Genomic DNA, 27,500 nt, shown 5'->3' on the forward strand with positions numbered 1-27,500 from the left:
ATGTTTGGGTTGCGTAGCCGAGACGGCACCGGACGATAGATAGATACAGTGTGCGACGCGTTTGGGTGCTTTGGATGCATCTAGAGGCTCGGTGCACAAAGCCGAGGAGTTTGTTGGCTTTCGCGCACCGTTCAATCACTAGTTTGTCTGAAGCAATATTGCTTGACACCCACATACCAAGGTCTTTCTCTATGTCACAAGATTCCAAAGGTGTTTCGTTGATGGTATAGCTGTACTGTACAGGTGATCTATCGCTGGTATTTACACTTGGGCTGATTAAATATCAGCCCAGAAGATTCGGAGCAGCTGACAAGATAGTTAAAGTCGGATTGCAAGGCACTACAGTCTGTGATAGAATCGATGCTCTTAAAAATCTTGGTGTCATCGGCGCAACAGGCAGCTCTTGATGTCTCAACAGTTTTGGGTAGATCGTCCACAAACAGCAGGAACAGTATCGGCCTTAGTAGGGACCCTTGGGGACCCTCTTACGTGGACCCGAGAACTGTAACCTGTTGCTTGTGTTTCTGTAAGTATGAACGGAACCAGTCGTGAAGTTTACCAGCAATGCCGTATTGGTGCAACCTTGCAAGTAACTTGGCGTGATCCACTTTCTCGAATGCCATACTCATGTCGAGATACATAATGTCGGTTTGTTTACCGGCGTCAAGTTGACCACCAGTGTAATGTAAGAAAGACACTGGCGAGCTGCGTCACGCGAGATCTACCAGCTAAAAAGCCATGCTGTTCCCGACTGATGAGATGGGATATATGATCCGGCAGACCCGCCAGAACACAGCGCTCCAGAACTTTGGAGATGACAGGGAGGAGGGAAAGCGAGCAGCCTCCTTTTTCCGGAGAGCGTGTCACTAGTGATCCAAGGTGATACGATAATCATACACTGTTCTTTTTATTTTGTGGGTAGCTTTTTTAGAGGCGTGAAATTCAAACGACACCGTGCCATGATCCGTGAACACATCCGATTCTTTTGGACTAAGCACCTCACGCACGCAAACACGGTCCGGAACATTTGTAATTACGAGGTCTAACACTCTATTACGGCGGGTGGGAATAAGTTTAATTGTGTTAATTGTGTTAGAGATGATCGTCAAGAATTTCTAACAACGCCACCTCTTTTATGCCTCGAGTGTTTTCTAGTGAGTCCCAAGAGATTTTGGACAAATTCAGGTCACCTCGTATTACCATATTATCGCAACTTTTAGAAGCATTATAAAGAAAAAATTCAATTTGCCCAACCAGGAACCTGGAGTATCGTCGGGATATGGCCAGTAAAATCGTGCTAAAAAGCACGTTCTTGTTACAAAAAGTGGTCATCTCAGCACACACAAGCTCTAAGTCCTCTAAATTGTCAAAGTCCAGTGCATATTCCCGCAACGATTTAAAGGAACTAGCTTTAGCAGCAATGAGAAACCCACCGCCATTGTGATCCTTACGGTCTTTCCTATAGACAAGAAAGCCAGAAAGCGGAAAACGTTCTTGGTCGAGAATGTTACTATTCAGCCAGGTTTTACTGATTAATACGATGTCGGCGTGTTCGGAACATAAGGGACCTTAAGCAAGGACAACGACGACGGCTTCGAGAACGTTGTCTAAGAAATATCATTTCCAGTCACTGTAAAAATTTTGCGGTTTCTCCAAGTCGTGAGACCACATTCCAAGGATAAAATTTGTGAGAATGGTGTGGACATTTAGAGAGAAAATGGAAAATTCATCGTAAGGTGTTCTCGTCCTCCACATTACCTCAAATTTAATCATTCACGTCGTTGTCAAGACGAGAATTGCAAAGAAATGTATCAGAATGTAAAACGCACGTGCAGGGCGTGCAGGTCTATTGTCTTTGGTAATTAAACCTATTGTTTTGTGGGGTTCGCGTAGCCGTCGTCGTCGTCCTCGTGCTTGCTTATGGTCCCTAAAGTGCCAAATGTATTTAGTGCTGAGGCACTAATTGGGACACTGTACAGAAATCAAATCATAGGCTGGTTTCAGTTTGTGGAGAGAGGAAAACAGGAGTACCTGGAGAAAAACCCCTCGAAGAAGAGTAGAGAACCCACAAATATGATGCCGAGTCTGGGAATCAAAGCTGGACCACATTGGTGGGAGACGAGTGCTCCGACCATTGCGCCATCCTTGCTCCCAATAACCTGTTACAGATGTGGGTGATGTGGCCATTTAGGAAGCAATCCAAGATGCCCTGCAAAAGGTCAGACTTGCATAAAGTGTACAGGGAAAGATCATTTTGCCAGCGTGTGCAAAACGAAAGCTGAGAAAAAAAGCGGAAACCATGTACAGGTGGAATCAGGGAACAAGAGCCACCAAGCTGATATGGATTTGAATGCATGAGCTAAATCTGTACGTTGGTGGAGTTAACTCATACATGTAGATGCTGGTAGACTCAGGTACCACAAACATAGTGACGAATTGGTGACGAAACCTGGGAAAACCTGAAAGCCAAGAAAATAAAGTGCAGGTCTGAAACTGCTCCTGCTGACAGGAAGATGTCTACGTATGCCTCCAGTAAACCCCTCCCAGTGAAAGGTCGTTTCATTTGTGAAGTAGTGGTAAGCCGTGGGAAGGCCAAAGCAGAATTCTTGTTGATCAAGGAGAAAGGAGCACCACTCCTTGGCAAAAGCACTGCAATGAAACTGGGTGTATTGAAGGTAGGTATAGACATAACTATAGTTACAGTAACCAAACAAACATTGCAACAACAGGACCCCGAGGTGTTTAGTGGTGTTGGAAAGCTCAAAACTGGGCAGATGACACACCACATTGACCCAATGGTGAAGCCAGTAGCACAACCCGACAGACTTGAAAATGAAAGTAGATAAGAAGATCCAATAATTACTAGACTTTGACATCACTGAAGAGGTGAATGGGCCCACACCTTGGGTGAATCCAGTCGTAATATTCCCAAAAGCCAATGACATGAGCCGTACGCGAGTGCAATTTTTAGAACTTTCACAACATCAGCACGAGCAAGTTAATACGATTTGTTATTTTCTATATACTCCACAAAATTACTCCATCGCTGTTTCTATAGCAACTATATAGGAGGTTTTCACGTGACGTCACCGCCACCATGTTGGTGGACAAAAACAAGACATCTCTCATTCTCTATTTTCGCAAATCCCGTAATAGTTTTTTTTTTTTGGGGGGGGGGGGGGGGAGGTTATTTGTATTAAAACAGTGGATATCCAGTTCAATGAAGCATGATACAGTCCCAAGCGTACTTAACTTTTAATGTTTTTAGGTAAAGAACCCCCAAAAAGGATTGCATCATGGGATTGGGAAAATAGTCTATTAGCTTCTTTCGTTCGTCCACCAGAAGTTGTACATTTCTCTATTGTTAGTGGTGTCTCTAGCGGTCGGTTGAAAACGTCCTATAACCTCTTTCGCTCTCTATAACCTATGTATGTATTCATCATTGACCAATCAGAAACACAATACATGTATTCTGTTTAGTATATATATATAGTTTACGTCGTAGAAAGTGCAGCGTACGGGGTTTTATTCACGAGTTGTGACAAAAACCCGAACGTGCGAGGTACAAGCGCGTGAGGGTTTTTGACACAAACAACGAGTGAATAAATACATGTCATTCGATGGTTCAACATATAATACGTGCGGATATTTTGCGAGTTGCGTAGTATTTTTCCGAGCCCCACAGGGGCGAGGAAAAATACCAGCAATGAGCAAAATGTCCGCGAGTATTATATGTTAAACCATCGAATAAGAGATTTATTATTCCACTATACAAAAAGGTGTTATTTTGCTTCAATTTTATTTGGTAAGAGCGTTTCTAAAAAAAATGTATCATCTGTCCTTTAAGGCACTTGCGAACGATGTAAACGGGACAGAAAGCCAGCCAAATGTCCTTTATTTGATTGTATAAACGAAATGACGAGAGACAAGCGATGACAAGCTAAATTTTCGGGCTTTGTATCCTGTTGAAAACAATTTCGTTCATCGAAAACTCCAGTTCCGTCCGTATTTGCTTTGTTCTACAGAGTAATACCGTCTCATATTTTGCGCGTTCTCTTGACCAATTTGGTAAAATGATGTAATAGTGGAATAATAAAACCCCGTACAAAGCACTTTCTATGTCGTGAGCTGTTTATTTCATTGAAATAGTTTTCTGAACGCAAATTTGAAACAAAAACTCACTAACAATAGAACAAAATGCAAATTTAATAGCAATGGAAAATATCGCAGAACATGTACATCAAGGAAATAAAGCACTGAACGGTAAATGCACTTCCAATTTTTTTTTTTTATCTTAGTACGATATCAATAAATAGGATAAAGTCTCATTTAGTCACCATGTAATTCAATAACAAAGTACGATTTGCATGAGATGCATGAGTAATTGGCCTGAAATGGCCTTTACGCTATCGTTGATTGGTTATACTTCCACACGTGAAAGAGCTGTACGCCATTCTGATTGGCTATGTAGGCTTTTTTCACATGTGCAAAATAAAGCGTATCGATTTGTAGAAATGAGCTTTATGGATATAAAATTCTCATGTTGTGTGTGATAAAATAAGGTTAAGACCATTTGTTGTTTTGCAGGGCCATTTTGCAATCGGCCATTCCTTAAACTGTTTCATATTACATTGAGCTATTTTTCATTTCTTAAACTCAGTACCTATCGATGATCTGAACCACGTTAGGTTAACGAAGCCATTTATTAGCATTACATCAGACTGTTTGTTGACATACTACACCATTTCCCGTTTGGAACATGGCCAATTTTTGTTTCCAAAAATCGGTTTTAGTCTATTAAGTCCAGTTTACCATCAGTTATGACTAGAAACTTTCCTATCTTCCTATTTCGTTTATCGTTTGAGTGAAACATGTCACAAAAGGCAGCTAGGCTACTGGCATTTAGGCTGCATCATTTCTAAATCATTTATTCTATTCTGCAGTGTGCCAATAAAGCACTTCACATTCCCCCTTTTCCTTTTGACATTCTTTGTATTTTTGGCGATGACGACCGCCCATAAAAACGTTTTTTGAGACTGTTCCAGACTGTAATGGTTTCTACAATTGTGTCGATCGACGTGGTGATAGGGACTTTAAGATCTATGACGGCTACGAAAACGTGACATCTTGCATTGAAAATGTTGCGTGCGTTTGGCCAGCCCGGGACCAACACATGCCGCAAAATCATGCAACAATGTTGCAAGATGTTGGGTTGAAATGTTGCGAGCGTTTGGCTAGGCCTTTACACGTTGATGTAAAAGCCTCAAATTTGATGATTTCACGTCGTTATGCAGAGTACCACCGCTAAAATGCGTGCCGCATGTGCAGCACGATTATTTTTCCTCTTTTAACCAATGATAGTCTTCTTTTCGTCGTTTCTTAATCTCCCGGCCTGGTGTTTCAGATACCTTGCTTTGCAATGGCGCTCCGAGACAAGTTTCCTCGTGTTTTTGAAGCGAGAAGTGGGATACTGTAATAGATAAGGCGCAAAGCGGAGTTTGCACTTCCATAATAAAGTAAAAAGATCTGAAAATATTGAAAGCGTTCCTAATCCCTCACTTCAGGGATACTGATTCACGAATTGACAACGTTGACGATTCGCACTCGATATTCGATACCAAAATATTATTCATCCTCTTCATCTTCATTCCCAATCCTAGATTCAAATTCCTCTTTGCTAATTTTTCCTGCCTTCAATTTTTTCACCAAGTTGGCCTCACGTGCCAGATCTTCAAGTTCGCTTTGATCAAAATAATATTGCTGGCGCTTTTTCTTTGGAAATCTTCTCTGTGCTTCAAGTTTTTCTTTCTTATCTTTCCTCTCTTTATTTTTGGACGAGGCGATAAAACCGCGTTTCATCTTCTTCTTCCTCTGTTGATCGCTCGTTTTTTGGGAAATATCCCCAAAGGAGTCTTGCTGTTCCTGGAGCTTCCTCTTTCGCTCCTTCTCGCGATTTTTGTCTTTATAATTTATTTTTTCCACATCAATGTCAACTGGTTGAAAGTCTACTATTTTCTCTTTGAGTTCTGGCATGACGGGCAACTTTAAAAGACCAAATCCGGTGGCTAGCTTTCCGAGGTTCAAATCTTAACGAGGGATAGAGAAAACGGAAAACATGTTAATTACATCGATATGATTGTGTAATTTACTAACAAGACTAAAATGAAGTGAAGCTATGATCTTCGCAGTTATGAACGCAATTTTAGCAACTGCGTAGAGAAACATGAAATTTTCAAATCTTCATTAACTGATAGCTGAGTTGGTTAGAGCATCGCACCAGCATCGCGAGGTCGCGGGTTCAAACACCGTGAAGCCCTGAAATTTTCAGGCCTCTCTACGCAATTGCTAAACTTGCATTCATAACTGCAAAGATCATAGCTTCATTGATTTCATATCAGCAGTTCAATATGTCATTCATTTCATATATATTTTCATCTCGTTCGTTAAGATTAACATGCTTTGAATGGTCTCTACGGTCAGGCAAAGAGCGCGGAAAAATCTAAAGAGGAAAAAATTCTACAAGCGCTTGACAATACCAAGCGTTTTCCGGCCAGTCCAAGCGGTGAAGATTTCACGGTTAAACATGTTTTATGAACTCCAAAAAAGCAAAAATTGTGGTCGCATTCGTTCGCCATCTTGAAAGAAACGAGAACGTGACACGACACCGTATCCATAGAGACGACAAACTAGTAGAATTAGTACACAAGCGCACGTCAATCTGTCAAAATGTGCAAAACCCGAGAACAAAAGTAATGTTCTACGATATTCAACAAATGTTTGACAAAATCCAAATCATACCCAACTCGTTGAATCACGTTAAAACAGCACAAAACAAGGTGGCCAAACGGAAAATGTTTTGCAAGCCAACAATGTTTTAACACGTTTCACCGTATAACATTCACCGTTTGGATAAGCCTTAACATTCCTATGCAGACCTTACAAACCCTCCATAACTAATTCAAGAGTGAAAAATGTTGGAGAACGACCAGCCTTAGTTAACTAGCAGATCGCAGAAGCAGGGTAAGTGAAAAGTGTAACGAGGGATAAAAAAGAAAGCTTTTGGTCATAAACTCACATAACCCCTTTGGAGGCAGTATGGTCCAGTGGTTATGGCGTTGGGTTTGCATGCGGTTGCCCTGGGTTCAAATCCCGTTCTGCTCTCGGGTTTGGATTTGTTTTCGGTTGTCCCGGATTCAACTCTACCACGCTTTGTAAATAGCCAACTGGTTGCCTCCTGCCCGTTGGGGTCTTCGTCATGGTTCTGTTAAGTTTGAATTGTTCCTGTCAGATTCTCAAAAGTGGGGTGCCTGTGAACTAGCTTGATAGCACGTGCACTCCAGCTATAAACAAAGCATTTACATTTGTACATTTTTAACCCCTAGTTTGAAAACTATGCCGCCTTTCTGTCAGCTGATCAATTTTAAAGATTATGTTCTCACCAGCTGTTCGGAAGATCAGGCCACACTCGTGTTTTCTGTAGAACTGCACAAAGGACACGAATGCTCTCATTCCCTTGTCGTAAATATCTCTACAGAGAGAAAAGAGAGACAAAAGCTGAATTAGCGTGGTCGGTCCGTTTGGAAATACGGCAGTCATCAATCGACTGAGGTGAATGTAAACACTTTGACCAATCACAAACAACGCAAAACATCAAATCAGACAATAGTGAAACGACGAAGCAAACAAAGTGGGTCGTCGCTGCTTGCGAGTTGCAAGCGAGAAAACGTGTGACAGGAAGTTACAATAAACGTAGGCCCCATCCACACCGTCGTATCCGGATGTTTTTGAAAACGGAGACTTGTTTCTCCGTTCCTGCTTTCCGTCCGCAAGTAAACGAATTTGAATTAGTAGGCATCGTCCTTAAGATGGGTGGCTCAGTTGGTTGAGCACTGGGTTCCCATGTGGGAGGTCATGAATTTGAGTCCAGCTGGACCAAACCTCAGGGTCTTTAAATAAGTGAGGAGAAAGTGCTGCCTTTGTAATGACATCTGCTAATGGTTAGACAATTTAGTCTTCTCAGATAGGGACCATAAACCATGTGCCCCGTCTCACAACCCACACACTATTAACAAGAGCAGAGCATGGAGTTCCCAGTGTTGTGGTCTGTCCCACGTGGTGTACCATAGTTGGGAGGGTAAATGCTCGGAGATATACCGTCCGGTTTATGTCATAGGTACTGAGATTTCTACACGAAAATCATTTTGAATAAAATTCGTACTGATTCTAAATGTAGCCAATCAGCAACGCGAACGACGAAATTTCACTGTGAAGAAATATCGTTCGTCCAATCAGCAACGCGAACGACGAAATTTCACTACTGATCGAACGGAACATCATCCGACAGCCGTTACAAAAAACCGCGCGCTTTGAAAAATGGCGCTCAAAAAACTGAACGAGATGTACGATTGCTTGAACGACTTTGGAAAACGAAGGCCGTAGATCTAGACAGGCCGAAATGGAAGTTATTCCAGCGGTTGAGCTGAATGAATACTGAATACATCAACCAATTTATCATCCCCGTCTGTACTAAAGACAGCAATAATTACGAGCTGACTCTCCTTCAAAGTTTAGTGGTTAGCTTGGAACGACCACTGACGAAAAAGGGCTATTCGCATTTCCGCAAGCATAACAAACGACCTGGTATTTGAGAAAACCAGAGAGGTTCTTTAGCCCAAACAAAAACAACTAAAGAAGAAAGGAAAGGGAAATAAACCCAAAGCGCCGGTAGCTTGGACAAGCGACGAACTAAAAATACTCTTCACTTTGGACTAGTTTGGAATATCTGAAACAAAGTAAGTGTTGTAATTTTTATTCAATAAATTGTGGGTTGGACGATTTTAAACCATTGTTTATTGCTTTCATCGCCCCACTCCATTTGTGCGAAATAAATCTCTCTATCAAACACTACCACGAAAAAAACCTCAGTACCTATGAAATAAACACATTACAGCATGGAAAATGCTTTGTACGATTTTTATTCACTCGTTTTGTATCAGAAAACTCAACTCGTGAATAAAAATCGTAAGCGTGCATTTTCCATGAAGTAATTTCTATATGCTACACCAAGTTACTTGAAACTCCGAGGGGAAATACAGAATGATATAAATGATAATGATGATGATGATGAAGATGTTGACAAAGACCCGGCAAAATCACAAGGGACATAGCACACACTGAATTGAAAACCGCACGAATGCACGATTCAAGTTAAGTTGGTATGGAGACCAATAACACACAATTACATAGACGCTACAAGTGACCACGTTATAGCAAATTCCCATTTTACGTACCTGTCCTTTTTCGCCATTTTTCTTAGGTTGGGGACGATATCTGTGGCGGTTTCTTCGATTTCAAACGGCTGAAGAGGGACCTGAGTGTTAAGATATTGACAGAAAGCCCAGAATTCAAACACTATTTTTTCGCCGGATAGGAGCTGCCTTTTTTCAAAGCTACAGAAATTGCTTTTTTGTTAAACTTGTCTCGTCGAACAGACTAGTGCTGCCTTTGTAATGAAATCTGCAAATAGGTACATGCTCTGATCTTCTCGTGTAAGGACGATAGACCGTAGGGGGCCCGTTTCACATCCCTTTAATGTTCATAACCTTGTGGGACGTAAAAGAACCCACGCACTATTCGCAAAGAGTAGGGCATGGAGTTCCCGGTGTCGTGATCTGTCGTCTGTAGTGTATCATGCTTGGAAGGGTAAACGCTCAGAGATACTAGCTACACCAAGCTACCCTAAAATCCAAGGTTAACCAAAGATATGATGATGATTCTCAGTGTGCTAAATTTCAAGGTGGTCATAATTTTTTCAGACGGTTTGCTTTGCCAATCTGACAAGCATGAGGCATGAGGCTTGGCAATGATTTTTAAGGCAGTGCAAACTCCAACAGTATCCTTCTGTCGACCAACTTTACACGATAACCATGACAAGTCTATGAAAAAAAAACCTTGGCTGAAAAAGCGCTGGAACGAATCGTGTGGGTGCGAGTGATACGAATCGACCGTAACAAGTTAACCATTTAAATTTATCGTCTTTCACGCACCTTTTGGTTTATGGATATAAAGTCCACGTAAGACTCCTCCGCCGGAAGCAAAAACAGCAAAGCATTCCCTGTGAAGTAACAAAGATCACTTATCAAAACCAGTATGCATGTGAGCTCGGTCATGTTACTGTCCCGAACAAATTGTCGAGGACTAAGACTCTAGTTTCGTCTGTCAATGTGTTAATTGATAAAACGTGGCTGTTGAGCATGGACGCAAATACGTTTTAGATCGGAAGAGAACGTGTCACGTGCCATGGGTAAAAAACTCACTCCCTCGGGAAACAACAATTTGAACTTTTGACTCGTACATACTCAAATTGTGCACATTGAAAACCCGGCAAATTTTCGTGCCAGCCCGCGTCAATAGTGTTTTTCCGTTGTCATGTCAGCTAAACGCTTTCAAACAATTGGGGTTTTTTTTTTTGAGTTGGGAGGGATAACACCCTCAATGTTGGTGAGGGTTTCGGGAAACCAAAACTCACCGTTTCCCTTGGAGACTGTCAGTATATGCATTATAATTCAGATAGCAATGAATGCTGCTCATACACCTGGTCTTTACAGTGGGATCACCGTGCAAAAAAGCCATAGAGCCACCTAGCGTGAGAGCTGCCGTATCATTAAGCCCCATTCAAAGATCTAGAAATATGAGGCATTTTTACAAACCTCGTTTTCTCGAGGCATATCATTGTAAGTTCTTTAAGTTATGGTTCCTTGTTGGCAGATCGATTTATGGTCCGAGTGCGAATTAATTTAAGTGAAAAAATACAAGCAGTTGCTTTTCCTACCTGCCCCAAACTAGGTTGGTATATACATGTAGCCTATATATCGGTCATATGTCTCAGGGAAAAAATATTTCACCTTGATTTCCAATCCTTGCCGTTCTTCCACAACGATGTACAAAGGCACTGAAAAGGAATTGAGTAAAGTTTAAAAAAAGGTTTAATCCGAGATAAACTTCTCTGCTTGGCAAAATAATAAGACATACTTTGCGCTGCTGGGAGGATCAAACTGAATGACCCAGTCCACCTCCGGAATGTCCACTCCGCGAGCCATAACATCTGTGCAGACAAGAACGCCACTGAAACAGACGTATTGAATAACGGTGAGGGTTAAGTCTACTCTACTGATTTTTGATAACAATATTGACATTGACATTGACAAAAACATTAATCTTGACATTGACAAGGAGTGAAGACATTAATGATAATGATAATACCATCATTGTGGACATTGCTGTCCCTGCTGATAGTCAGGTTGTACAGAAAGAGATTGAAAAGCACAAGAAATATCATCATCTGGCAAGGGAGAGGGGAACGTTTTTGAAGGCAAAGAAGAAAGTTGTGCCAGCGGTAGTTAGGGCATTGGGCTCAAGATCAAAGAAGTTGACTGGATACTTAGCCGAGCAGACTGGCATCCCAGATGGGAAAAGAACACTTCAAAAGTCTGCTCTCCTTGGATCGGCCAATATACTGAGAAAGGTGTTGGGGACCTGAAGGTGCAAGTTGACACTTGACTCGAGACTTGTAATAGTAACAATTATTGTCTTTCAAACTCTGCAGTCGTAAACACTGCAGACCTGGGGCTACTAAGCATCTCCTGGAGGATTAGGGTGGTCCCAAGGACTGCAGGGGCCTGCATTGCTCCTAACACATCCGGAATCCCAACACGGTGAGAGGGATCATCACAACAACAAACAACAGTGGACACAAGGAGTCTGCCACAGACAATAGTCGGAAAGGCACAATAAGGTCGCATCAATGTTACCCTGGAATCTTTGAATGAAGTATAACATCCCCATAGCAGACAAATGGTCGGAACACAAAGTCGAAAAGGTACTTCAAAAGGATAATGTCAGGATTCTATGAAATTTTAAGATCCAAACTGACAGGTGACAGTAGAACTAAGGCAAAAGAATAAACACCAGGACCTGAGAGTGGATACTGAGAGATTACGGCAGAAGAAAGCCACAGAAGGGCCAGTCGGGGTAGGATCTTTGGAGGCAATACCCTGAGACCTTGAAAAACACTTAAGGACATTGGGATACCAACGCTACTTCAGAGGGCAACACTTAGGAACTGCACAAATTATGTGCAAATACTTCCAAAGTAGGCCTTTTGCGACTAACGATCACAAGATACAAATTCCACCATGCGGGAGGGAAAGCTCATTATTATTCCCCCACTGGGACATTAAAACAAAGGCAAGTCAAGCTTGACTGGTTCAGGTCTCTTTGGTTTAATGTCCCAGGGGGGGAATAATAATGAGCTTGCCCTCCGGATTTTGTACCATGTGATCGTTTGCTGCAAAAGGCCTATTCCCAGTCCAAGACATCTGGTCAACTGAGTGAATACGATGATGATGATGATGATGATGATGATGAGGATGATGATGATGATGATGATGATGATGATGATAATGATGATGATGATGATGATGATGATGATGACGACGATGATGATGATGCTGATGATGATGATGATGATGATGATGATGATGACGATGATGATGATAGTAATAAATAACGTGATGGCTTTTATTTGAATGAGTCCGCTTGCATGACCATACAGCTGGAATGCTTTGAGAATTAAAGACGAAATGCTGGGCCATTTTCACATCAAGGACAAACAGCAAAGAGCATAGCTGTTGCAACCGTGTAACCATTATCAAACTTTCAAATTTAGAGCTTAATGATTTACCTATGTCACTTGGCATACCTTGTTAGCCTTCTAAATGAATCGAACACTTTGTGCCGTTTGGACCTCATTTTGCCATGGATAGACAGTACAGTGACATTTGTTAAGAGCCTGAAATAAAGAAGATTGTTCGCATTACTAAGCAACGGAATTTTTAAACACCTTGCATTTTTTTTTTTTTTTTGTCTTCACACAGCAGTAGTTCATATGGAAAATAAAAATGCTTGTGCGCTGCAAGCGTTCCAGACAACGACCTTTTTCGGTAATTTGGAGTTGGGACTTCCTCAACCATTTCCGTTATTCCAGGTCGCACGCAGCCAAACACACAAAAAGCCTGGAGTAAGGAAAGGTGAAGAGAGGCTATGTTAAAATCACGTCTCAGCTTTTTATGCCTCGCAAGTTTCTCTCCTTGTCGTTAGCGAGGGTTTTACTTTAAGTCTCAAGACACAGGAAACATTTTTTAAACAGCTGACTAACCTTTCAAGTGCCTTTGAAAAATAATTAACACAGGCACATGTGCTGAAGAAAACCATATTCTTGCTGGTCTGCAGAACACAAGAAGCTATTATCACTAAACCAAATTAGAAAATTGAGTGTCCACCATTGGTCTCTGAAGGTAAAAACATTAAGTACCTCATACATGAGGAATACCAACATGGCCAGATCCGAGGATTTCAAGATCTTTAATTCTATATACTGTCAAGACATAAGCACCGAGTAATCAAAATAGCGACAATCGAACGCAAGTTTTATGATCCGGTATTAATGAATGAGCTACAAGGACAACGTATACAGAGAGAGTATATCTGTATGTATTCAATTTATTAAATAATATTTATTACAACAAACCACAAAGGGAAGGAACATATGACACGTTCTTCACCTTGAACCTCTTACATTGACCACTGAAGAACTTCCAGCCTTGGTTTGGCCATGTCAAGTGAATGCCCCCTGGGAGAACGGTTAAGCATATGACAGAATGGAAGCACCCTTACAGGAGACCAAAGGGGCTTCTAAGAAAACATTGTATGGATTCTTTTAAGAACAAATTTAACCCTGCTTCAAGCAAAAACAAGGTGCCAGGGCTAGAAGAAGCGAAGAAGTTCCATATAACGTCTTCCACCCAACAGGCTGTCTTAGGCTACTCGGTATGAGGGAGAAAAATTAAGTTTAACAAGTTCTTTGAACTTTTGAAGCCAATTTTCTTTTATTTCCCGATGCCTTCTACAAGCACACTCATATTATAACGGTACAAAAAAGAAACAATGATGAAGGCAAAACTAGTATTTCCCTATAGCCCTGACCCTCATCCCAGCACATTGGTCTGCAGTGGTGACACTTCAAAAGGGTACTAGAGGTTTGTTAAAAGAAAATGGAACTACCAACTTGACTTACTTTCCTTGCTTTGAGAAAAGCCACCAAAGTCGAAAACTTTTTGTCCCCTTCACAAATCTGCAAAAAAGTTACACTTCGTCAGGAATATGTCACAGAGTTTGTATGGAAGATCAGAAGAAGGGTTTTTATTGGCATCCATGGCAAGGACTGTCAGCTTACGAAAGTGTCCGTTAAGGGAGCTTCGACTGTATTATGAAACTAATTCATAGCGGACTGAACAATAACTTGTTACACTTCCCTCAAGCATTCCTCACTCATTCATGCGGCCAAAAACCAACCACACCGCCAAAACAGCACCCTCAGTAATTAACAGTACAAATGGCAACTTACTGTATAGAAATTTTTCAGTGTAGATGGAGTCCTCTGTTCAGACTGGCAAAAAATAAATCAAAAGTGAAAAACGGTAAGTTCATTCCAAAGAGTTGACCAGACTGATGTTATGTATTTTAATGCAATGCAATGGTATTTAAATGGGATAGAATGGAATTGAATCTAAGAGAACAGAAAACAGCTACGTTTACCATGGTGGTGGGAATCACACAACAGAGGGAGGCTCCAGTAACAGCGTACCCTACACAGTCCTGTCCTTAACAATGGGAAGTCCATGGTCGGTTCTTTGTTCCTGGGTTCTTTAACATTTTACAGAGCTTATGAACAAGGGTTGTGAGGAGAGGCCTACAGTTTATAGCCCTTGTCCGAGAAGACATAGAAGTCTCACCATTTGCAGGTAAAATTACAAAGGCACCACTTTTTCCACAACGATTTAAGACCCTGATCGTTGGTCCACCTGTGGCAAGAACCTGCAACCTCCCACACTATAACATCTACATGTTCCAGCAGTCGGCAAGGTCCCTTTTTAGAGACATCGGCCACTTCTGCTGGAGAGAACAGAACAGCTACAACACCATGGACTTATCCCCTACTTTTCTCGAACAGTGCATGTGATCTTTAATATCCCACAGAGATCTTATGAACATAGAAGATATTCATGAGATAGGGCCTACGGTTTGTAGCCCTTATCCGAGAAGACTTGAAAGTCTAACCATTTGCAGATGAAATTACAAAGGCAGCAGTTTCTCCTGTCTTCCCACCCAGCATGCCATGTAGCAGCTTTTGACTTAACAACAGTAACACACTAAAGCTAAAGCTCGAAAACCATCTACATATGTACACAGCAAGACAGTGACATGATACTAAATCTTTCAGGAGGGGGGCGGGGGCAGAACAGGTTTAAGTTAAACCCTGGCCGGATCAACTCTTAGGATCTTAAAATAACTGAGGAGAAAGCGCTGCCTCTGTAATTTCATATGCAAATGGTTACACTTTCAAGTCCTCTTTGATAAGGACTATAAACTGTAGGGTCCGCCTGACAACCCTTGTTCAGGTCCCACGCACTATTCGAAAAGAGTAGTGGCTGGAGTTGCCCGTGTTGTGGCTGTCCTGTTCTCTCCAGCAGAAGTGGTCGACTTAGGGGGATGTCTCTAAAAGAATTATAGTGAGTGCACAAGGCCAACTAAGCAGAAAGAGCCATAAGTCAAAAGGGTACTTTGCTGAGTGCTGGAGCATGTAGATCTACATGTAGATGTTGTCATGAATGTGGATCAGTTCAGGGTTTAACAACGTCTAATCCACTCCAAAAAAAACTATCCCCTCTTTAATTAACTCTTTCCCTCCTAAGAAGTCATTTTTTGGATAGCCTAAAAACGACTGCGTGGGAAGCTATCCTAACAGTGCCATGTACAGATTTTGTTCTGCCTAATCCCAGAAAATTTTACTCATTAATGAGGGCTGGTTAAGAGAAGAGAAAGTTAAGCAACTACCAAATGAATATTACCGGCCTTTTAGACTTTCCTGGTATAACAGCTGACTTACCTTGGCTTTAGAGAATTTTTCACGTACTGTCACTCTGACAGGATTCCTGAGTCCAGCTCTAATTAGTGCTTTGACCTCATCAGTCTGAGTGGCAGAGAAGAGACCCTGCACATAAAAAAATAATTTTGTCCTCTATGAAATTCTTTCCTGTGGTCCTATAGTTTTGTGATTTTTGAAAGTTTTGTTATATTTTCCACCTGTTCACATTTATGGTTACATGAATTAAAGTGTTGACAAGTTGATGTGAAAATCAAACACTGAAATTAAGTGCGACTGAAACAATTCAGCTGTAACCTCTCCAAACAGCTCAAGGGTGATACATAAAACATGTATTTCTCATTAAGGGGCTTCTTGTAGTAATTGTTTAATTCCATCCCCTTGCTTACACAACTGTGTCGCCCCTCTTTTGCAAATGTTCCACCTACTGGTTTGATGTGACCATACATTTGATGGTAGTTGATTTCAGGGTTGCAATGTGCACTCCCTTTATACAGGTGAATTAATTCATCTATAGCATTCCTAGTATAAGGCACAAACTCAAATCTCATCCACTTGCCCTCTTGAAACTTACCGTTCTTCTTTGCTTTGGAAGGAAGCCCAAAATTGTGTTGATACTGGAAACAGAAACAATAATAATTGAAAACAATGTTAAAAACCAAAGATAATGAAAAACATTTCTACCCTTTTAACACTGTACCTAATAGACCTTTGAGAGCAGGCTATTAATTTATCTCAAAAACAAATTTTCAACCAAACCCACCAAAAGCTGATCTATCAAACATGGTATCAGTTTTATTTTCATTACTTTTGTAATGATATTAATTAAGCTTCTGCCACTTAAACAATTTAAGAGTGACATCAAATCGAATGTTATTGCAAGTTATTAGTATAATAAGAATAACTATACATTGAAAATACAACTACTTTTTTCTGTTTAGCTAATCTCAAATATACTCAGTCTGTGTCTTCCAGAAGTTAATTGCTATCAATTGTCTAAATTTAGTCTTTGTTTTGTGTGTTTAGGTGTGCTGCTGCATGTGTTTTTGTCTTTAGCAACCTAAATAGAATTTGATGTACTAAACAACTAAGGATGGCTGTCCAGTTTCTCATTAGCCCATTATGGTTATTTTAGGTACTCTTACTTATTTTATCAACACTAATCTGACTTGTAAATGTACTTATTTTATTTGGGTATGATTACATTACATATTTTGTTGTTACTTTGGTTAAGCTGGCTTAATCTTAACTAAATTTTGAGCTGATGAAAAAGTTGAATGAATTTGTTTGATTAATTACCAAATAAAGTCAAAGACAATGGGGGATCAAACATTGGGTTGCCTATGCCATGATAACAAGAAAACACCAATACTCCACAACAATAGTATTGCCATTTCAGTAAAAAAGGAAGTGATCTATCTCTATTAACTGAACAACGACAAAAGTGAAAGGTTATAAGAAATGACTTTTGTTGTTTTACCTTGCTTCAAACCCCATGTCTAGTAGCCGATCAGCCTCATCCAATACCAGGACCTCCTGTTCAAAGTTAATACAAAACGTTGCATACCAGAGTGCTTATTGAAAGTAATATATAATAGATATATTTGAAGTGCGGGCTATAGACAAAATTGAGAAATGATCCTTACTTATCTGGATAATTTAAGCGCTTTTCTCTCAAAGACACCAAAAAGATTCAGACAATATGGCGGCCACTGTCGCACGCAGAATTTTACCCCATTGACGCCCAGGGGTTCCCCATTGACGAGTAAAATCGTCTGGCGTTAAACAGAGTAAAATACTGGCCGGTTTCAGCTGGTTTGGACGTCACAGGTAAACACTCAGCGCACAAATAGCAATTCAATCTCAGTCCTCAAAGAGCAAAGAAGAACAGTCAAAATACCAATACAGCATCTACAATGAAGAGAAACTTTTTAAGGTGTGAATTTGTGAGAAATTCGACGCATGGTGTAATCGAAGTGTAAGCCGTTTCACTATTAACAAGGGTCCAAGTCCATCTTTGTGGGTAGTCGCTTAAATGTCAGAGACCACTGGTCACATCATAGTTTGTCAACAAACCTTTACTATCTTCACTCTAAAATGTGTATTTGAATATTTTGAAGAAAAACCTGCATTTAGATGAGAGGAACTGCACTGTTGTGTTTATTTGTTGCACAAATTATAAAACTGCGAGCGGGGAGTAAAACATGGCTGGATTTTTTCTCTGCTTTCCATCTTTCAACTTCAAACTTGTGTCTTAACTCTCTTTCAGCTTTAAAATGGCATGTTAATCTTGATAACATGTTTGGTATATCGCAGAGAAAAAAATATTTCTGTGTGAGTGCTTGTACCACCAACAGTGTTTCCGGTCACACTTCATTGAATTCAGCTGTCAGTGAACAAAAATGGTGTGATATTTGGTGTTCACTTTTATTATTTCTTGGACTCCAAATCATCGATAAAAGATAAATTTATATACATGTTATTGCTTTTTGAAAGCCATAAGTCTAAAAATCTGTTAAAATTTTTGCGTGTGAGAAATACTGCACATGTCATCGCATGACGGCGCCCCTTTAATCATTCTTATTGGCACATGACTTTATTATTGTACACCCCTGCCTCATGTATTGAACATTGTCTATTAAATTTAGACAATTCGCTTAAATGGGCCTTATTCGAGCGGCAGCCATAGAGGCCATAGACAATAGATTTTGTTCCCCAGCCTCAAGTTGAAATGTTTGGGAATGAGTTTCGGTGCGCAAAAACAAACGTTTTCAATCCCTCGGGACTCAACATGGCCGCCGTGTGATTAACACCTATTGTCTTGACAAGTGCAAGGATCACTTCTCAATTTCAAAAGAAAAGTCCAGTTACCAACTAAAGATGTACTTAACTGCATGCATGATGTTTAGCAAAATTGAACTCAGCACTCATAATATTAATTCACAGCATTAAACTGAGAATTCACTTTATTGTTCTTACTGGTACACCCCATCATGTACTCAGTGTCTATTAAATTGAACCATGCGAGCCATGGCTGTGAGTCATGGGTGTGAGTCATACATGTGAGACATGCAAGTCAACATGTGAGTCACACAGTTTTTGAAAGCTAACCGTTTTAAAATGGGTGCTTAGACTTAAATACTGTTTATAAGCGCTATTTGAAATGGGTGCTTAGACTTAAATGGCTGCGAGACTCGCATGGCTTGCATGACTTGCTGGGATGCAGATTGTCCAGACCCTACAGGTGCCTGGATCTAACAAGAGCACACCAGTAGAGTCTACTCACCATTGATCTTACATGTGCTGCAAGGTCTAATCCACCCTTTTTCCTTGAAAAGAAATCCTCAAGTCGTCCTGGAGTTCCAATAAGTATGTGGCCCCTGCGGACAAAAAGAAAGTGATGGCTAAAAATTATTACTCTTATATATTATTATTATTATTATTATTATTATTATTAGTATTATTATTATTATTATTATTGCTGTGAACCGGGGGCTCAGTTGGTTGAGCGCCGGGCTGCCATGCGGGAGGTTTTGAGTTCGACTCCAGCCAGACCAACACACTCAGGGTCTTAAAATAACTGAGGAGAAAGTGCTGCCTTTGTTTTACACTGCGCAACTGGTTAGACTTTCAACGACCATAAACTGACAGTAGGCCCCGCCTCACAACCTTTCCTGTTAATCAACACTGTTACAGAACCCATACAATGTTCATGAAGAGTAGGGGGTAGACCCCTGTTAGATCAAAATGTTGGGTTAGATCAAAAATAATAATATGGACTGATAGCAGCTGCAGAGGCCCCTTTACGAGTTGATGTCCGATCTTACCCCAGAGAAAGAATTTCAAACCGCCATGAGACTGATATGTGTGGTATACACCTGTATAAATCCAAAACCATTATTTATTTTTGATGGAAGGGACGTTATAGTCTTTCACTACTTAACCCATTGATGCATCAAATGCCCTAGGATGCCCCCAGTTGACGAGTAAAATCGTCTGGCGTTAGACAGAGTAGAATCTGTCTCACTCCCAGGGGTCAATGGGTGAAGCAATTTCTTTGATGCTTTGGCATTTTTGGCTTTCACCTCCTCCCCTCACTGATTTTATCAGCATGTTAACTGCCTTATCTCTCTACCTTCCATGTGGAGTAGAGAGAATTAATTTAATAATTTGGGATATATTATTCCGTAACTTAGTCGCACAAAAAAGACAAGAATAAGACTAGAGTCCAATTTCAATTAGTATGGATAGGTGGGAACTTACCCATCTGATTTGAATTTTTGTATATCTTCCAAAGGGTCCACTCCTCCAATCAATAATAGTTGCCTAGTAAGTGTATTAACCAAAGAAAAATAATTAAAAAATCATTTAGATTGGCTTTCAATGAATCCTACAGTGTTTGAAAAAAATTCTTCTTCTGAACCAAAAGGTTATGAGTGGAACAAAGTCGTTTGGTCATTGACAAGAGACGTTAAGAGTGGTGCAAAATGGATCAGAAAGATAAAGAGTGGTGGGATGTTTCAGCAAGACTTGACAGACCACTGACTGAGGGTGGGTGAATGGGTGCGCATATGGATAGGTTGCTAAAATTCACTACGAAGATTCAAAGTATTCTGACTACATATTATTCAAATGATTGTTGTCAATGCAAATTTAAAGGATTTAATTTACTTCTTTGAAAGCATGAATTCACAGATAAGAATATTCTTTTAGGTGAACTGAAGAGTGTTCCAAGTAAACACCCTGAACAAACTACCTCTGAAAAGTGGTAGCAGTTGGAATCTCAACATTTGAGGATGCTTTTGGTACAGTCGCTTGGTGAATGCAACCCTCATGTCCTGGGTAGCCGTGCCATGAACAACGTTATTTTTATGTGTCATGATGGCTTTTTTGCTGCTTGCATGTTTGAGCTAGTGACCACCAATCTAATGCAGTAGACAGTAAACTTGTAACAGTGTGGAGATCCTTGTTTTCTACTTTCTAAAGCTTATCTGATAGAGGGCTTGTAATGGAAGAGTGATGAGCTATTATAAGCTTACTCAGAGTTATCACAGTATAACATGACTTATTATACAAAAAGTCATCAAGCGTTTTTATACCATGTACATTCTCAGGAAGTCTGGTTTAAGCTCCGCACGATCTATAGTTAGTCAAGTCAGCAAATAAATAGGTATTTAAAATGAAATTCAAAATACATTTACGAGTTATTTAAGATTTTTCTCCTTTAAATGTGTATGTCCTAGTTATGTTATGTAACGATTGCCCTTACACGTGACAGGAAGGTTTGGAAGTGATGGGATTTTACATTCACTTGTGAGTTTATTTCAAACAGCCAGGTGACTGGGGCATTCGCAAGGTTCACTTCGCTCACTAATTCCGTCTACTTCAAAACTACTCTTCGATCTATTCAAAAGTCTAACTACAACCCTGTGTTAGGAGAGCAGGTGCACATGAACAATTCATTAACCCAATGACTCCTAAACCAACCCCCCACCCCCCCACCTTCCATTGACAAGGGAAATCGTATGGCATTAAACAGAGTAAAATCTATTAAAACTCACTCCCAGAGTCAATAGGTTAAGAGAGTGAGATTGTCCTCCCCTCTTTTAAAAATGAGACCAATTCCTATCCACTCACATAAACAATACCCCAGTTCCTGATGTCTCATAGGTAGTACAAGGAAACTTAATGATTTTGGTGCAACCAAATTCCAATGTATTATTCAAAAGTTGCATTATTTATACATTAAATCAGTTTCTGAAATTAAGCAAGACTGATGGTCCCATCAATTCAGTGTTTATACTGATGGAGATGGTGCCCCGGTTTGATTCCCTGACTTGGCATCATATGTGGGTTGAGTTTGTTGGTTCTCTTCTCTGCATCGCAAGGTTTTCCTTGGGTACTCCAGTTTTCCCTCTCCTCAAAAACCAACATTTGATTTGACTTGATTTGCATTAATTATAATTTCAGTTTACAGTGTCCCTAATTAGTGCTACAGCGCTAGAACAACTAGACACTTAAAAAAAGTTCCATTCCTTTCTTTCTGTTCCTTTCCTTTTCCTTTTCCTTTTATACATGTACTGCTACTGGATCAATTAAAATTAATGAATTATCTACCTATATAATATCTTTTCATGTCTGTCTATTTATATATTATAGCCCCTTAACATATTAAGCACTTTGCAATCAATTACTTTTGTTTCCTTGGGAAGACTCCTAAAAAGTACATGATTTTCAGCCATTCATAATTTCTGACCTTAAATGTGAAAGATCTTCAGTAAACGTTTGCAGCACTTCATCAATCTGTTTTGCCAACTCTCTTGTTGGAGATATGATTATCGCACCAACCTATATTATTTTCAGTAAAAAAACACCAATTGGCAAGCATTTTGATTAATTATCTGGATCTTGCTCATACTGTAATAGTAATAATTTATAGTTAGTAATAAAATTATTATAATTATTTCTACTACACAAACCAATTCTTCAGAAAATAATGAACCATTCATAAACATCAAGCTCAGATATAATTTAAAATTAAAATTTAAAATTTGCTACACAAGTTTTCACGTGGTGAGTGGTTGTCTGTGTTTTGAGTTATTTTTTTTTTTTAGCAACTAATTTTGCATGTTAAAGACCACTTTTTAAAATAAGTGAAGCCATTTGCAAATCCCGCCTGTTCTGAATATCCTCAAAAAGATCACACTTACATCATGCTTTTTGAGCTTCTCTTCCCTGAAAACAAGAAAATTTCACAATCAGGCAGATAACTGTACTTTAAAAAAACATTTGTACCCACAAGTCAAACAGGGTCACCAATGAGTGCATCTTCACAGGATCATTATAATGCACCAATAATAATTAATAGGAGTTCCCGATCATATTATTTCCTACTTTTACGCAGGGCTGGCATCGTGGTGAGAGCACTAGCCTCGTACCAATGTGGCCCTGGTTCGATTCCCAGATCGACATCACGTGTGGGTTGAGTAAACTTGTTGGTTCTCTGCTCTGTTCTGAGAGGTTTAATTTTCTCTGTGTACTCTGGTTTTTCCCTCTCCTCAAAAACCAACCTATGATTTGATCTGAGTTCAGTTGGTTTGCTCTCTGTACAGTGTTTCCAATTACATGTTAAGTGCCCCAGCGTTAAATATAGTTGACTCTTAAATCAAGTTTGTAAAATTGGCAATTTTAAGTACCGGTAATAAGTTGTGTAAGTAACATTAGTATTGGTTACAGTAGTTGTAGTATTATAGGTAGTGTTTGTATTGCATTATATAATTATGTAGCTATAGCTTGTAAGTAATGTCCTTTTGTATTGTAAGTACTTTAAGTAATTTAAGTAATTTTGTATTGTAAGTAATTTAAGGCCCACCTTACAAGATAGCTGGCTATATCTTGTGTATTAAAGTATTATACATGCCTAAACCAACCTCCAACTGCATGACACTTCTAAAAACAGGACCCCTACCTCACCTTTACCCACACTTGTTAAGTCATGGGTAGCCTGTTGCTCCCAAGATCCAAAGAATGAATTTATTAGAGGCCCATCTTCCACCGACAGGCTTTTCGCCTGTTTGTTTTTGTTATGAAAATTCACATTGCTTATCGTAGAGATCTAATTGGATGAACCTCAGCTTCGGGCAGAATTTTCATAAATGAAAATTGTTCCGCAGCACACAATACCTGTAGGTTGAAGGTGGGCCTTTAAGTGAATAACTAAATAAATAAATAAAGTTCATCACCATTATCACTTAATAAAGGGACTTAAGAGAGCTACATGAAAGTTATATCATTAGGAACAGTCAAGTTAATTTATTTATTGACTCATAAATTTACTCACATAGTGGATGGCAACTTGCAGCGACCACATCAGGAGCTTTATGCTTACTTTAAAAAATGTTGTGTGTGTCGTTTAACCTACTGACTCCTAAACTCTCCTCCATTGACGAGTAAAATTGTCTGGCGTCAGGAAGAATAGAATCAATTATGTCTCACTCCTAGCAGTCAATGGTGGTAATTATGAACAAGGGTTATGAGGCGGGGCCTACCATTTAGTCCTATTCAAAGCATCACTTTGAAGAGCCTAGTTCCTGGTACACTGTAATCAAAGTCTTTGACAGCCTTCTGCTTTGTAGGCTAGTGCCTCAAAATCCAATTGTGCAATCAAGGTTGCTCATGTGCTGAAACCTCAAGAGTTGTAAAAGTTTCTTAACCTTTTAATCACGTGCTTTCTCATCATTATATTGCCCGCAACTGTTTAACACAAGATACTCCAATGAAAACTGTGCTTTTGACCATGTCAGTACAAAAAGTTGTACTGTGAACTATATGAGACTTTTCTTTAGCTGCATGGTTATTGTTATACATCTTATGTACTTTATAACTATTTCTCCTCCTTAGTGGGAGTGGGATTTTATCTTTGGCTACATAAATGACAACACCTCTCCCCAGTTACACATGAGAGAGTTTATTTTAGCAATGATATAGATAAACAGTGCTTGAAATTAAAAACATCCAGGTAGTCCCTGTTTCAAAAGCTGGACAACCAAAGCCGTGAATTTGGTTGCCCTGATACATTGTATATCCTTGGTTTCCCATTAGGGACCCTCCCTACGATTAAATGCACTTTATATTGAGATGCAATCACAGGGCGATCAAGCTTAGCTATGTCTACTACGTGAGTTTTGGCATTCACAAAGTGGCATCTTCAATCTCCATCACCTACACGTTTGTGATAATTTGCCTCTTGTATTTCCCTATCTCACAACGTTTTGTAAAAGCTAGGTATTCAAAACAAGGGAAATGCTCAGCTGCAGCAAATTACATGTACTTCTTATTAACTTTGCACTGCTATCAGACATTGACAGTAAAAAAAAATCAAAAACCATGATTTGGTTTCTGGGCTCAGCTAAGTTAGTAAGATGATGATGACGATGATGATTATTGCTACCCTGATGATGGCTTAACGCCGAAAAACGTTCGGTGTTTTACTTTTTAAAGAATTTTAGCCTTGTAAATACTAGTCATTTATTATTAATGTTATTATTAAATTATTATTAGTATTGTCATTGTCATCATCATAAGTAATTCACTTAAATTTTGATTAACACAAATGATTTTGAACCAAAGAAAAAGTGAAAGCCTCACTGTTAATTGCTCAATTTGTCCTTAATTAAGGAAACCTTAATTTATTTGGTTTACACCTCTTAGTTGAAGGGTACAGCAAAAAAAAAATGCACTAAATGGAAGCCACATATCAAGTAATAAATGATTCTTTGTCATCAATAAACTCAGAAGTATTGCCATCGCAGTAGACACTGTACACATTTTAGCCTTCCTAAAAGGCCTGCATGAGAAACATTGTCAAATTTAAAGAAAAGGACATTATTACCTCTTAAGGAGAATTTCTACTATAGGAATCAGGAATGCCAGCGTTTTTCCAGATCCTGTAACCTGAAATTTAACAATAAGTTGCATTGTTTGCCTAGAATTTAAACCTAAGTGGAAGATATAATAACAAGAGACTTGTGACAGAAGTACATGTTAATTACATGTTTCTGTATGTGACTAGCTTCTCCAGCCAAGGAAGAAAAAAAGCTTCTCCAGCCAAACCACATAAAATGCAGCTTTCCCTGCCGGAAAAGGGGCCAGGCCACAAACCACTTAATAGAGGAGGACATTGAGGGCTGAGCTTGAAGACCTGGGACTCTCATGGGATCATGCATTTGCTAAATAATAAATACAAAGTCAAAACATTTTCAAAATTATTTAATATACCAGGTATTCTCTCTTTGCCTTCTTGGATTGCGCATCCACTCTATTAGTGTAACAAATTCCTTTTACAGTATCATAAGGTACATGCAGATAATTTATCAATCAATTGGCCAAAGCAGAGAATATCATAATACTCTTTGTTTGTCCACCCATTGTTCTTGTTTTCTCTTGGGACCATTTTAAGTGCCAAGAGAAATAGGAAACGATCCTTTATCAAAATTTGAGTGTACAAACAAACTAAGAGTATTATGGTATTTTCTGCTTTGGCCAATTATCGCTGGGGTTAAAGTACAGGTCCCTATCCACAGGTTACTCATTACAGGTCATTGCTTTACCTACCAATATAGGTACCAATACATTGTTTTTAGGCTAATAAGGCCTAACTTTACCCTTAGCAACGGTTTTGTAATGAGTGACGAGTGAGAGTCACCTGATCTGGTGCCGGTTGCTCGAAGCTTGGTTGGTGCTAACTGTTGGTTAAGAGGTATCAAAACCTATAAATTTCAATGTTACCTATTTACCATTGGTTAGTGCTAACCATGCTTCGAACAACCCAGGCCTGTACTTTACACCCATCCATCATTACCTAGATCTGAGAAAAAAGCCCTAGTGGTAATCTTTATTTGGATAATTGCCTGTAGCAACACTAATCAGGCTGTAATACTTTTCCTTCCCTGTCTTTAAGATCCCAGTCACTTCTATCACCATGGAAATACTTTTTTAAGAGTTCTACCTGTTTCCTTTGACTGTTGATCATCATCACTGTCACAAATCAAGCGTGGATAAATTCCAAGAAAAGCAGAGAGCAAGGTGGCTCCTTCCATAGAACATTGTCATGTTGAACCTTGCTCTTGCTTTTCCACTAATTTACAGCAATCAGACCAAGTCGACCAACTCAATGTTGTACCCAATTCAAATCTCCCGGGGTTAAGATTCTTTGTGTATTGTATTTGCATCATAATGTAGCGTTCATGTTTAAATGATATGGAAATAGCTGGAACAAAATGTTTCATTCCCAAAGGGTTTGAATTGGGCACAACATTTGCGTTAGCCAATTTGGTCTATCTCGTCCCCAAAAAATTTTTTTCTTCCACGGCGGGTCTAAAACACAGGTCACATTCCACAGGTCACTGGTTGCGGGTCATTGTTTTACCTTCCAAAACCCTGAATTTGGCAAACCCTTGGCCCAAAAACCAACCTTAGGCCTAGGGTTAGCCAAATTGAGGGTTTTGGGTTACTTTCAAAAAGGTAAAAGTGTGACCTGCAACAAGTGACCTGTGTTTTAGACCTGCCATTTCTTCCGTCAGCCCAAATACTAATTAAGTTATAATACGGTCAGTGTAAAATGCAGACTGTAGACCAGGGGTAAAATGCAGACCGAGGTTATAATGAAACTATTAAAAAATCTCAAACCCCTCAGAAATGGTAACCTTAGGCCTAATTAGGCCAAGAACAATATTTAGGCTTAACTGTTAGCATTTCTAAAGGGTTTGCGCTTTTTCAACAGTTTTATTATAACCTCAGTCTGCATTTACACTGACCGGTTATAATATCCATTAAATACCTCACGATTCCTTCAACTATTGATCAACTGCATGACACAAGATGGGCAGTCCACAACAAGAGCATATCTCGTCCCACCTCACACTCTGTCGTGTATTACAGTGCAACGCGTCTTACCGTGGACACCTAACAAAGTTTTTTAAAACTTATACGCCAATCA

At 39.6% G+C, this 27,500-nt stretch overlaps 1 protein-coding gene across 2 annotated transcripts in view; it reads right to left on the reverse strand.

The window, feature by feature from the left end:
- Positions 1-27,500, reverse strand: part of LOC138045547 (ATP-dependent RNA helicase DDX55-like) — an 89,100-nt gene that overhangs the window by 61,164 nt on the left and 436 nt on the right. Inside the window, exons 3-20 of one of the 2 annotated variants that reach the window (XR_011131609.1) lie at positions 25,395-25,456; positions 22,714-22,738; positions 22,260-22,351; positions 20,267-20,329; positions 19,290-19,383; positions 17,484-17,539; positions 16,578-16,620; positions 16,007-16,111; positions 14,465-14,506; positions 14,135-14,191; positions 13,217-13,284; positions 12,761-12,850; positions 11,032-11,124; positions 10,905-10,951; positions 10,047-10,114; positions 9,291-9,370; positions 7,440-7,528; positions 5,409-6,086 (exon numbers count right to left, since the gene is read on the reverse strand). Coding sequence is in view for 1 of the 2 variants with exons in the window: in XM_068892090.1 (XP_068748191.1) it covers positions 5,626-6,086; positions 7,440-7,528; positions 9,291-9,370; positions 10,047-10,114; positions 10,905-10,951; positions 11,032-11,124; positions 12,761-12,850; positions 13,217-13,284; positions 14,135-14,191; positions 14,465-14,506; positions 16,007-16,111; positions 16,578-16,620; positions 17,484-17,539; positions 19,290-19,383; positions 20,267-20,329; positions 22,260-22,351; positions 22,714-22,738; positions 25,395-25,456 (1,635 nt within the window). In the remaining variant the exon portion in view is untranslated. Of the gene's footprint in view, positions 1-4,056; positions 6,087-7,439; positions 7,529-9,290; positions 9,371-10,046; positions 10,115-10,904; positions 10,952-11,031; positions 11,125-12,760; positions 12,851-13,216; positions 13,285-14,134; positions 14,192-14,464; positions 14,507-16,006; positions 16,112-16,577; positions 16,621-17,483; positions 17,540-19,289; positions 19,384-20,266; positions 20,330-22,259; positions 22,352-22,713; positions 22,739-25,394; positions 25,457-27,500 lie in introns of those variants that run through there. The other variant, XM_068892090.1, reaches the window with a different exon arrangement.

Source organism: Montipora capricornis, chromosome 4 (genome assembly GCF_036669925.1).
Source record: "Montipora capricornis isolate CH-2021 chromosome 4, ASM3666992v2, whole genome shotgun sequence".
Lineage (NCBI taxonomy): Eukaryota > Metazoa > Cnidaria > Anthozoa > Scleractinia > Acroporidae > Montipora > Montipora capricornis.